Genomic DNA, 13,332 nt, shown 5'->3' with positions numbered 1-13,332 from the left:
CATGTATGGATGTGAGAGTGGGACCATAAGGAAAGTTGAACACTAAAGAATTGATGCTTTTGAACTGTGGTGTTGGAGAAGACTCTTGAGAGTCCCTTAAATGGCAAGGAGATCAAACCAGTCCATCCTAAAGGAAATCAGTCCTGAATATTCACTGGAAGGACTGATGCCGAAGCTAAAGCTCCAATACTTTGGCCACCTGATGCAAAGAGCTGATTCATTAGAAAAGACCCTGCTGTTGGGAAAGACTGAAGGCAGGAGGAGACAGGGACAACAGAGGATGAGATGGTTGGATGGCATCACCGACTCAACAGACATGAGTTTGAGCAAACTCCAAGAGTTGGTGATAGACAGGGAGGCCTGGTGTGCTGCAGTCCATGGGGTCACAAAGAGTCGGACACAACTGAGCAACTGAACTGAATCAGGAAGCGAGGGGATGCAGAGACCAGTGAGGAGCAGCCAGGACACAACAGTGTAGCCTTGAGACGGGGTTCCGGTTCCCCTCAAGGGATACACTAACAGTGTCTTTGAGCTCTTTACAGAACTAAAACCCCCAACAGATGGAAGATGTCAGCATTTTTCATTCCAGAGAAAACCACCTAAGGCCAAGTTAAGTGAACCAGAGAAGATCATCAGAAGACTACCTGAGATCAGATTAAAGGAAAAGAGGCCCTGCACACACCCTTATCTTATCAGCAACCCCCTTTAAACCACTGCTGTAAAATTCCCCACTAATCCTCCACAGCAGGACACACAGTTTTGAGAGGCACAAGCCCACTGTGGCCCCCTTTGCAGGCAAAGATATAAAACTATTCTTTTCTCTTCACCCAAAACTCTGTCTCCCAGACCCGATCCAGAATGGATGCACAGGGGTTGAGTTTGGGCATCAGTACCCACCGCACCATCCAGGCCCTCCACGCTCTAGGATCCCAGGGACACACTCAAACTACAGAACAGTTCATCTGTGACTTTGCTCTTACTAGTCCTGTTCTAATGTTCTCTTTATTATCTAAGTTTTCCTCACTATATGATAGTTGTTGATGCTGTTTTCAGAGATGGCTCATTCTAGATTAAACAATTAATGCTGTCCTCATTAATTCCTTACAAGAGACCAAGATCTTAGTTGGCAGTTATATATGGTACTATTTATTTGGTCATTTTGTAAGCAGATAGGGTAGGTGCTCCCAGAGAAAGAGAACCAGGCAAGGCTTTCTTGGCGTAAGAGAACCGTTTTTGGCCTAAGCCATCTTGTGATCTAAGCCTTGCCACCATGCTTGCCCCTGAACAGATCTCAGTCATTATCGATCTTATGGGAACAAAAAAACATAGAAACTCTGCCCTGTCATCCAGTAAGATAAGTAACAATAGCAAAGATAATATACTAGTTATAAAGACTCTCAGTTCTGTTTCAATGGTAAAGATTAGCCTGAAATGCTCAACCAACAGGTAAACTACAATCTAAAGGATGATGACTTTTTCTGACCCTAGAGACTTCAATCTGTTGACTGCCCAAGCGCCTTCATGCATATGCAAGTACCCTTAATTTAAAATTTCCCCAGTTATGCTATCTAGGCTGCTTCTAGAAAGATCCTCAGTGTTCTCCTGACTTGCAGCAAGTAATAATAAATCCTTCCATCTCCCCATCTTGGTTTGGTTGTGTTTTTTGCCTTGACACCCACCAAAAGGTGAACCCAGTTTTGGGGTAACAATTTCTGAAATCCATTGAGAATTCTTACATCTTTAGTCTTTAAGGACACACTACCACAACTGCTCTGGCCAACAGTTCCGTTTCTTGGTATTTAGTCTGCCTACTGGAAATTACCTAAGTATTTACAGAGAAGTAGATGAGGACTTGAGAATCCAGAGCAAACACGTCCATTATTAAAAGGGTATCTGGTGTGAAGCATATGAGTTACCTTTTGAGCCTCAGTTTAATAATTTAACAATTTGATAATTTAATAAATAGATAACAGTGAAAACAGTACCATCCGTTTCACAGGATTGTGGTAATTTTGAAAGCTGCTGCTGCTGCTGCTGCTAAGTCGCTTCAGTCGTGTCCGACTCTGTGCGACCCCACAGACGGCAGCCCACCAGGCTCCCCCGTCCCTGGGATTCTCCAGGCAAGAACACTGGAGTGGGTTGCCATTTCCTTCTCCAATGCATGAAAGTGAAAAGTGAAAGTGAAGTTGCTCAGTCATGTCCGACTTTTCGCAACCCCATGGACTGCAGCCCACCAGGCCCCTCCATCCATGGGCTTTTCCAGGCAAGAGTACTGGAGTGGGGTGCCATTGCCTTCTCCAAATTTTGAAAGCTACTAATTTGCATTGGAGAAGGAGGTGGCGGCCCACTCCAGTGCTCTTGTCTGGAGAATCCCAGGGACGGGGGGAGCCTGGTGGGCTGCCGTCTATGGGGTCGCACAGAGTTGGACATGACTGAAGCGACTTAGCAAGCAACCAAATACTAAAATACTAAATGCTAAAAAAATAGGCAGGACAGAAACTAATATCTTTTCAACATCCTGCATCTAATTCTTGGGTACCCACTATATGATGGTTACTTTCTTTTCACCTTTATAAAACATTTTTATTTCCTAAAAATTATAAATCAGTCTTATTATATAAATTTGTCTTTGTTTTTATTTAATAATATTATTTATTATTACTTATTTCATATAATTCTGTTTCAAGAAACAGAATTTTAGAAAATTAACTTTCTATGGAACTTTAGGAATAAGTGAAATGTTATTAAAGTAGTGCTTACCAGGGTTAACAAACACACTCTCCACTTTTAAAAGTCATACTCTATGAGGGACACTAATAGCAATATGCTAGACAATGCAAATTAATGTGCTTGACTCACAACTACTGACATTGCTGCTGCTAAGTCGCTTCAGTCGTGTCCGACTCTATGCGACCCCACAGACGGCAGCGCACCAGGCTCCCCCGTCCCTGGGATTCTCTAGGCAAGAACGCTGGAGTGGGTTGCCATTTCCTTCTCCGATGCATGAAAGTGAAAAGTGAAAGTGAAGTCGCTCAGTCGTGTCTGACCCTTAGCATGGACTGCAGCCTACCAGGCCGCTCCGTCCATGGGATTTTCCAGGCAAGAGTACTGGAGTGGGGTGCCACTGCCTTCTCCGCTACTGACATTATTCACGTGCATATGGAAGCTGAACGATGCTATCACTCTTCTCATTTCAGGTCCTATTTTGGAATCTTTAGACGATATTATATACAGTTAGCCCTCTGTATCTGTGGTTTCTGCATCCTCAAATTCAACTAACCACAGATCAAAAATATTTGAAAAAAAATTCTAGAAAGTTCCAAAAAGCAAAATGAGTTTTGCTGTGTGCTGGCCACTGTGTACACAGCATTTCCTTTGTATTAGGTATTAGAAGTAACTTAGAGATGATTCATTGGAGAAGGAAATGGCAACCCACTCCAGTGTTCTTACCTGGAGAACCCCAGGGACAGGGGAGCCTGGTGGGAGGCCGTCTATGGGGTCACACAGAGTCAGACACGACTGAAGTGACTTAGCAGCAGTAGCAGCAGAGATGATTCAAAGTATACAGAGGATGCACAAGGTTATATACAAACACTGCACAGTGCGAGCATTCATAGATTTTGTTATCTGTGGGATAACCCCCAGTGGATACAAGGGGACAGTGATACACAAAAACCTTACTAAATCAGTTATGTCAAATAATACTGATCTACTCTTATTTGATGAATCCTACCTATTCCCTTCTCAGCTCCAGAGAAATCTGCACTCTATCCAGGCGCCCCTGCCACATCAGGGTTCCACACCCCTCTCTCCACGCACTGCCCTGATCAGGAGGTCGTTTCCTGCAAAACCCTCACTCCCACCTAAGGTCCTTCTCAAGAAAAGAATCTATAAGATTAAGCTTGGTATCTGAGAAGAAACCCAACCCATGTGCCACCTCAGATAATTTTTATTACAGAAGTCAAATAAAATCCATGCAAATAATAAAATGTGTATCTCAAAAAGCCCAATTAAAAAAAAAAAAAAAAAGCCCAATTAAGTGGGTATATTTCCACAGCAAATCCAAATAAATACATCACAAAATTTAAGAGGATAAATACATCACAAAATTTAAGAGGATAATTATCAAGGGGAAAACAACTGTTAAAACACAATTCTATAAATGCAATTATTTCTGCCGAATAGCCAAAAATCTAATAGTGATTTGTTAATTGTTTATAACTTTGTCTCTTTTGTCTTCAGTAAGCCAAGACAATCAACAACGAAAACCATGTATAAATCAACACCATCTGCTTAATTATTACACGGACTAGGGAAAAGGTACTCAACTATTTTTTAAGAAAAAACAAAGGCCCAAGGATTCGAAAAAATACAGTTCTACAGATGAAAGGTTTCTTCTAGTTAAAGAAACCACAGTGATATTCCAGGCACAGAATAACTTGACATTTCAGCACAAAAAAATCTTGTAACCATTTAAACCAGATGGTATTTTTACCATGAATTCTAATAAGGGAAAACAACACACAGGAGGGAATCAAGTTCCAAGTTAAGGCTAAACACACTGCTGTACACAAAACAGACAACCAACAAGGACCTAGTGTATATACCGAGAACTATACTCAGTATTTGCTAACAACCTAAGGGGAAAAGAATCGGAGAAAGAACAGACTCAGGTTACTGAATCACTTTACGCCAGAAACTAATGCAACACTGTAAATCAACTACACTTCAGTCAAACAAGAAGTTAAAGGAAAAAAAAGCTAAAGCTAAGCAATGTTCTAAAATGATTACTCTGCCGAAACGAAAGTTCAAAACGAATAATGCTCACAAGAGTGAAATCCTGTCCTAAAACAAGGTGAGCTCTGAAACGTAAACAGGGCAGTGATTTATTTAAGTACTTGGGGAAAAAAGGCACAGCAGGTATACCTCAATTTGCATTCATAACCCTTCATAAGTATCGCAGAGACAATGCCTGCAGAGTATGGCTTTTAAAAGTCAGTCATTTTAGAAGAAGAGCTGGCTTACAAATGCTTTGCTTCTACCTAAAAAACTTCAAAGCAGAGCACACCTTCAAAACGCACCCTGACACCCACCCTTTGGTCTAACAACCCCCACACTGCCATCCAAAGGCTACGAAGACCTTTCCGCTCAGGTACAGAGTGGGTCCGGCCTTCCAATGGCCTGCATTCTAAGTCACACGGAACACACAGCGTGACCATCACAGTGTCTGTGGCCACAAAACCCTCCTGGCAGCGGGGCCCTCAAGGAGAGCTGTGCTTTATTCTGGACAAGAGCTAGCAAGTCTATCCAGGTTTTTCTTTCTAACTCAGCAACCAACACCCACATCTACTGAAATGCCATCCTGTAAAGGAGGCAGACTGACCGTGTTTAAAGGGGCTCTTGGGTGTGGGCCACGGGAAACTCGGTACAGTGTTACATGCCTCAAAGTCTCCAAAGTGAAAAGAGGGAGAGAAGAGTGGTAGGGAAAGGGGAGAATGGGGCGGGGTGCCAGGCAAGCAGCCCAGGTGGGACTCACACTCTGCATCTCGGCAGCACTGTGACCTTGGCAAACCTGAGGGTGCCCATCTGTAACGTGGGCTTCCTCCCAGAGCTCGAGGAAGATATGAATGCGACAATATAGAGGAAGCGTCTAACAGAATGCCTCACAGGCAGCAAGTTAGCAGGATATTAACTGTTTTATATAATTGTTCTTTTATTTCCAAGTAACTCTGTCAGTTCAGTGAGTTAGAGTTTGGACTTACTCTCACAGGAAGATACTCAGCTCTTCAAGAGCATGACAAACTCCTTGCAAAACTGAGACAAATAACTGAAATCAAGAACGACATTGCTTTCAATAAGGAATTTCTGTGGATTTCACTTCTTATAAGGCAATAGAGGTGTGCCTTGTAAGAACAACAACAGCAGCTGGGCACTGGGGTTTGGGTCCCTAGCCTAACACTCACTGGTTGTGTGACTTGAAGCAAGTATGTACTCTGGTCTCGGTTTCTGTGTGTAACCAGGGGGAACGACATTCTTACGGATGTTGTCAGGACTGAGTGAATGAACGTAAGTAAGCTGCTCAGGATAGCACCTTGCCCTTAACAGGTGCTATGTCAGTGTTCATTCAGATCCAGCAATTCTCACCAGGAAACTGTTTGCCACCCCAAAGTTGGCCATCATTAAACCCACCTATGCACTGGAGTTGCTAGGTGAGGAGGCTGTGATGTAGAAACTGACAAGGCTTTGTCTGAACTCTGACCTCACTAATCATCAGTGCTCTAAGTATACAATCTTGGTCCTCTACTTATAGAGTCTACATATGAGAGCTTACTGACCGCTAAGTCACTGACAAAATTCAAAGACATACCACATACCATAGCTCTGCGTGTCTGAGTGATGATCTCTGGACAGTGGAAATGTGATTTTTTTTTCACTTGTCTGTATTTTCTAGTGTTTTACCATGCACGTGCACCATTTAAGGCTCAAGATATCATTTTCACTGATACATTCTCTTTACTCATTGTATCAGTCTTGCCTGATCCAGGCGTCTCTCCAGTGAAAGGTGTGTTAATTGATAGAAGTGTTGTTTGTTGTCAGAAAGAATATGTAGCTTGTGGTGACTGACACAGTTTATCTGAGAGATCTTGGGTAAGTCCTTCTCTGAGCCACATTTCTTCATACATAAAATATGTGGGCACAACAGTGTCTTTCAGGATTCCTGCTGGTGGGCTCTCTCCCTGACCTGGGACTGAATCTGAGCTTCTGCATTGGCAGCACGGAGTCCTAACCACTGGACCACCAGGGGAGTCTCAGGATTCCCCCTGGTTCTAATATTCTGTGACCATCTTACACTTTTCAGATGGGAAGCAGAAACAATAGGGTATATGCTAAACCCTTATTTGTTCCAGCTTTGCTACCCTAGAGAATCTGTTGGGAACCAGTATGGTATAATAATAATCTTCTCATTAATGTACAAATTTATTTGCACAGGTTATAATGTTTTCTTTCCTGATCACTTTATCTATCTTTACGTATTTATTCTGGCTGTTCTGGGTCTTCGTGCTGCGTGTGAGCTTTTCTCCAGGTGTGCGACACAGCCTGCTCATTGCAGTGGCTTCTCCTGTTGCGGAGCAAGGCTCCGGGTGCACGGCCTTCGGCAGCTGCGGAGCACAGGCTCTGGGCGCACAGCCTTTGGCAGCTGCAGACCACGGGCTCCCAGGTGCACGGCCTTCGGCAGCTGCGGAGCACAGGCTCTGGGCACACAGCCTTCGGCAGCTGCGGAGCACGGGCTCCCAGGTGCACGGCCTTCGGCAGCTGCGGAGCAAGGCTCCGGGTGCACGGCCTTCGGCAGCTGCAGCACGTGGGCTTGGTGGCTGTGGTCCCCAGGCTCCGGAGTGCAGGCTCAGTAGCCCACAGGCTCAGTTGCTCCCAGTTCGAACCTATGCCTTCTGCATTGGCAGATGGATTCTTTACCACAGAGCCATCAGGGAAGCCCTAGTTTATTTTCCTTATTAAATATAAAACGATGCAATATATGGCGAAGAATGAGAAAGCTGAACTATAAAAATGTTTTCTCAAAGACCTGTCAATTGTCGAGGCACATTTGTGGGACAGAACCTCTTGAAATAGCCTGTCTACATGAGGAGACATTTCAGGTTGACTGGCCAACAGATCATTTCCACTGCTGAAACTTTGACATTGCATCCATCTAGTAAAATCGCTAAAGAAAATCTAGATGTATTCTGTGAAGCCTGGGAATCCCAAAGCAGTGACGTGTCAACACTGCTGAGAAATCAGTGATGTGCTTGAAGGAAAATGAGGGGAGAAGTATGGCTCCCTTTCATTTCCAAAGCCAGTGAAGAACAACGCAAACCTGAGATCATTAAAGTCAGACACGCCTGACTCTGAGGAGCAAGCCAAGATAGCAAGCTTGTTCTCAAGCTGGGTTTGCTAACCTCTGCGAGAGGAGCAATGCCAACTCCAAGACTGAGAAGTGGGAGGATCAGGAGAATGAGATTGTTTGATATGGATGGAACATGTCCAGTATGGCATATTCTATTTATTTACTGCTAAGTCACTTCAGTCATGTCCGACTCTGTGTGACCCCATAGACGGCAGCCCACCAGGCTCCCCCTGTCCCTGGGATTCTCCAGGCAAGAACACTGGAGTGGCTTGCCATTTTCTTCTCCAATGCATGAAAGTGAAAAGTGAAAGTGAAGTCGCTCAGTCGTGTCCGACTCTTAGCAACCCCATGGACTGCAGCCTACCAGTCCCCTCCGTCCATGGGATTTGCCAGGCAAGAGTACTGGAGTGGGTTGCCATTTATTTACTAGGGGTCACTAAAAACTTACCAAGATTTAATTCATCAACTAGAGGTTTTTGCTGAGAGGGTCTGAAGCTTGCTTCAAGTGTATAAGCTTTCTCAGAACAACTCAAAGATAATGATAAGCTTATGCTTTTCCTGGAAATAAATAAGCTTGTTCCTCTCTGCCACCAGCTCCAGACAATAATTGAGATACCTTTGCAGAATCAAGGGGCTTCCCTGATAGCTCAGTTGGTAAAGAATCCATCTGCAATGCAGAAAACTCCAGTTCGATTCCTGGGTCGGGAAGATCCACTGGAAAAGGGATTAGCTGCCCACTCCAGTATTCTTGGGTTTTAAGACACTTTGGGCAGAATCAAGTGTTTCTAAAGGCTGATAAGGGTGTTATAAAGGTAAGTTCCATGATGGCTGTTTTGGTTCAACTTCTCGCACTTTGCTATAAACTGCTGAAGAAGCTTTAGATGGAAAACAGATGGGTCTCAGTTACAAATAAAGATTCTGTGGATGGTAAAACTTGAGAAGCTTTTGAGGTCAGATCTCGCGAATACCATGTGGCAATGCTAACCTTTTAAGAAAGCAAATGATCCTTTATGTTTCAGAAATGCAACAATTTTGCAGAGAAAACAAACTGAAATATTGCTTTATTTTCTGATCACAAAACCGACTGTGAAGCTTTCTGACAACTAATAAATGCCAAGGTAGTTGCTGTTAAAAAAAAAATTTGGAAATGAAAGAAGCACTTAGATTTATCAAAAGGCAGGAAAACTCAAATTTCATACCTGTATTTATGAATGATGGCATTAAATAATTTCCCATCTCTCCAGCAGGTGGTGAAATTTTCACACCGAATCCCGGCATAACCCTCCGTGGCCTGCTGCGTCCACAGTAACAGTCTCTCTTTCGCTGACATGTCTTCTGACTCACCAGTAACATGGATATCAGATATCTAAACGGAACAGAGAATGGTAAACCATTAGGAAGGAAGGAAGCTAACTCAGATTAAGAGCCTACTATGTGCCAAGCACTTTTTACTTAATCCTCCTCTCACTTGTAAGATGACAATGTTTCCCCCATCTCCATCGAGGGAACCTGAGTTTCAAAGAGATTAACAGATAGAAAAGGAGGATTTAACCCAAGCATCTCATTTTTATTTTTATACCGAAATGTCCCAGCACTGAAAAGTCTCCAATCCTTTTTACTAATCAGATCTGTTCAAACAACTTAAGCACATGTTTTTCCAAGTTCAAATGGGTCACAGTAGAACCTACAAATTAATCTACGTTACCCATCTTCAGAGCAGAATCTGATCCAGCAGGTATTCTGTGTAAAGAAAAGGAGAACAGCCCCCTCTCCAACTAACCACACTGCTTAACTGTTTGGCCAGAAGTCTTTCTGATTTTCTCATGAAGCTTCGTTCAGTTTACCCAATGGGAAATTTTCATCAAATAATTTTTCCCGATACTTTGTTTGCCTTATTTTTTTTTATCTCTTCCACTGAATGATAATGAAACAGTCACCAGTTCACATGATCTCCATTTGCTCGTGGCCCTTTGATAAGGGTCCTATTTAACCTGCTGATAATGACGTTAAGGCACCAAGTGACTCTGGCAGGGGTCAGACAGTGACTCCCCAGCCGGGATTAACACCAGCAGACAGCTGTTCCCTCAGTCAGTGGTGATGCCAAGCCGGGGGTCAGGACAGGCGGCCGACCAGGGTCAGATGGAAAGGAAGGCGGTGGGGCGGGGGGGGTCATCCTACACGGGAAGGAAAACCCCTCAAGTCCGGACCCAGCCTCGAGAGCTGGCCACCGGTCCCCTCACTCAGGGACGCCCTCCAAGCCGGGGCGGTCAGGACAGGAGGCTGACCAGGGTCAGATGGAAAGGAAGGCAGTGGGGCAGGGGGCGTTATACTACATAGGAAGGAAAACCCCTCAAGTCTGACCCGGCCTAGAGAGCTGGCCACCGGTCCCCTCACTCAGGGACGTCCTTTCAGGCCTGTGAGCCAGCATCCTCTTCTATAAAACAGGGGACAGCAGGCAGGAGCAGGGACTATTTAAGACTCTCTTCAGTCTGAAGTCTGAGAGGCTAAGACACTGTAAAAATGACACAGAGGTAGAGGTTCACACAGGCAGGCAGGCAACTGACAGCAGAAAACTTAAAAACCCGGACTAAAGCCCTTTAGTCTAGAAAGACGAATGGATAAAGATGTGGTGCCCGTATTCACTGGAATATTACTCCGTCATACAAAGGAATGGAACAATGCCACTTGCCACAACATGGACGGACCCAGAGATGATCACACTGACACGTTTATGTGGAACCTAAAATACGACACAGATGAACCTATCTACGAAACAGAAGGAGACTCCCGGTCACAGAGAACAGGCGTGTGGCTGCCAGGGGGAGGGGAGTGGAGAGGGGGCGTGGGCGTGCGGGACTGGCAGATGCAAACTATCACACACAGGGCGGAAACCAACAAGCTCCTGCTGCACGGCACAGGGAACCAGAACCAGGACCCCGCGGGGAACCAGAATGGGCTGCACGGCACAGGGAACCAGAACCAGGACCCCGCGGGGAACCAGAATGGAGGAGGATATGAAGAGGACTGTAGACACAAAGGTATAACTAAGCTGCTCTGCTGTAAAGCAGAAGTGTACACTTCAATAAAAATTTTTAAAAAGATCTATGCCTGTACAAGTAAAACTAGCTGTTTCTGGAAAACCTGAGAACACAGGGTGGTATTTATAGCAGTATAAAAAAAAGGGCAATAGCTGGGTAGGGGCAGGGACTGATTTCTGCAGGGTCACGAATGTTCCAGTCCAGTCAAGGGCCAAAGGTAACTGCCTATTAACAAGGAAAGTCAACACATTTCAACCATATGGTAAGTTTAACAGGCTACAGTGCTGCCCAGCACATCCAGGATTAAGGAAGGAGAGTTAACAGGCCTGAAAATGACTAAACATCAAGCAGGAGAAAATAATATATTTTATTAAATGAGTTCCTGAAAGTTCCCAAATCCCGTAGCATGTTACACTCACATACACTCTATCAGACCGCTGCACATGCAGACACTAGTTTAAAAGCTATAGTTTTAAGGGGTATATTCAAATATGTTATGAACCAAATTTTAACATATCAAAGACCACTAATAAGTTAAGCCTTTCACCTTCTCCTTCAATTTCCAATCAACTATTATTCCCACTGGGAAGTTAAAGCATTTTTAGATATACTGTTACCACTCACCATTGCCTACATAGGTATATCTAACTTTTATATGTACCTAGAAGGCAATGGCACCCAACTCCAGTACTCCTGCCTGGAAAATCCCGTGGATGGAGGAGTCTGTTAGGCTGCAGTCCATAGGGTTGCTGAGGGTCCGGCATGACTTGAGTGACTTCACTTTCACTTTTCACTTTCATGCATTGGAGAAGGAAGTGGCAGCCCACTCCAGTGTTCTTGCCTGGAGAATCCCAGGGACAGGGGAGCCTGGTCGGCTGCTGTCTATGGGGTCACACAGAGTCGGACACAACTGCAGCGACTTAGCAGCAGCAGGTATATCTAACTAAGATATGGTGCAAAAAAATTAAAAAGAAAAATAAACCGAATGCTAAACACTGTAAATCTGAAGTTGCCACTCACGACTCCTAATATAAAATCAGCAGAACAACCTGACTCCTCCATCAACGGCAGGCCAGGTGGGATTCTAGGAAGGAACCAGGCCTCTTCCTCCAAATCCTAGAGGCACACAGAGATCACAGAAGGTTTCAGCTCCTGCTGTCTGGGTTCAAATCCCAAGTGCAATTGCTAACAGGATTAAGACCCAGAGCCACTTAACGTGGGCAGATCTAGAGATGGCCAAACTAAGTGAAGACAGAGAAAGACAAATGTCATATGGTATCACTGATATGTGGACTCTTAAAAAATGATACAAACGAATTTATTTAGAAAACAGAAAAAAGACTCACAGACTTAAAAAACAAACTTACGGTCACCCTAGGGGCAATGTGGGGGGAGCAATAAATTAGGTTAGGATTAACATATACATGCTACTATATATAAAAGAGTTAAATAACAAGGACCTACAGAGGTCTCTACACAATATCTTGTAGTGATCTGTACTGGAAAAGAATACAAAAAAGAATATATACGTATATATATAAATTAATCACTTTGCTGTATATTGGAAATCAAGGCAACACTGTAAATTAACTCTACTTCAATTAAAAGACAAGACCTAGAGCTATTAACATCATCTCCCTAAAACCCATCTTCCTCCTTTTTGAAACATAAATGATGATATAATAACATCTTTCTAAAGTTTAGACAAGATGACCTACATTAAGTGCTCAGCACAGGGCCCGCAGGTAGAAAACTCTACAAATGTCAGCTTCTCCCACCATTTGATGAGCAGTACTTGTTGCTTCAGGCCTCTCACCAGTGACCTGCCAGCCAGCATCCAACACAAACAAGATGTTTCAGACCAGAGCTCCTCCTGGACGCTGGAAGCCTGCGTGACTCTCCTTCGAGTCACTGCCAGCTGCCACTGGAGGGCACGTGTTTCCTCCCACAGAGCCTCTCGGACCTTCTTTCACCTCTGCTTCCTCTCCCCAGACCCAGTCTGCCTCCACTCCCAACTTTCCAGAAGCATCTATCCTGCAGGAAACAAAATCTGCTCACCTCCACCACCCTGCTTCGGCCTTTCCATTGAACCCCCGCCACCACGCCCCACATCGCGTTAAGTCCTGGATACCAGCAGGGACACGGGCAGGGCACATTTCCCACCTCCCCCGATGATGGGAAGCAGCAGCTCTTAGATCATTATCTGTGGCACAAAGACCTCGCCTTTGCACATCTGGTCACTCTTGTGCCACCATCTACTTCCCATCCTCAAGATGACCCGTGTTCCCAGCATCTAGTATCCGCTGGGGGTCCCTGTCTGCATCCAGGGACCCATCCTCACAGGTCTCAGCCTTCTCGCCATGCTGACCAGTCACATAGCCTCAGCTGGAT

The 13,332-nt window shown here is 44.5% G+C and overlaps 1 protein-coding gene across 28 annotated transcripts in view; it reads right to left on the bottom strand.

Annotated features, from left to right (window-relative positions):
• The window catches only part of DST (dystonin), a 514,523-nt gene that overhangs the window by 219,170 nt on the left and 282,021 nt on the right, over positions 1 to 13,332 (bottom strand). For all 28 annotated transcript variants that reach the window (XM_024983983.2, XM_024983991.2, XM_024983988.2 and 25 more), the window contains one exon: positions 9,103 to 9,269. In XM_024983983.2, the coding sequence (XP_024839751.1) occupies positions 9,103 to 9,269 (167 nt within the window). The remainder of the gene's footprint in view (positions 1 to 9,102; positions 9,270 to 13,332) is intronic.

This window comes from Bos taurus, chromosome 23 (genome assembly GCF_002263795.3).
Source record: "Bos taurus isolate L1 Dominette 01449 registration number 42190680 breed Hereford chromosome 23, ARS-UCD2.0, whole genome shotgun sequence".
Lineage (NCBI taxonomy): Eukaryota > Metazoa > Chordata > Mammalia > Artiodactyla > Bovidae > Bos > Bos taurus.
The sequence above is the reverse complement of the archived record's forward strand: the minus strand, read 5'-3'. Positions and strand labels throughout refer to the sequence as shown.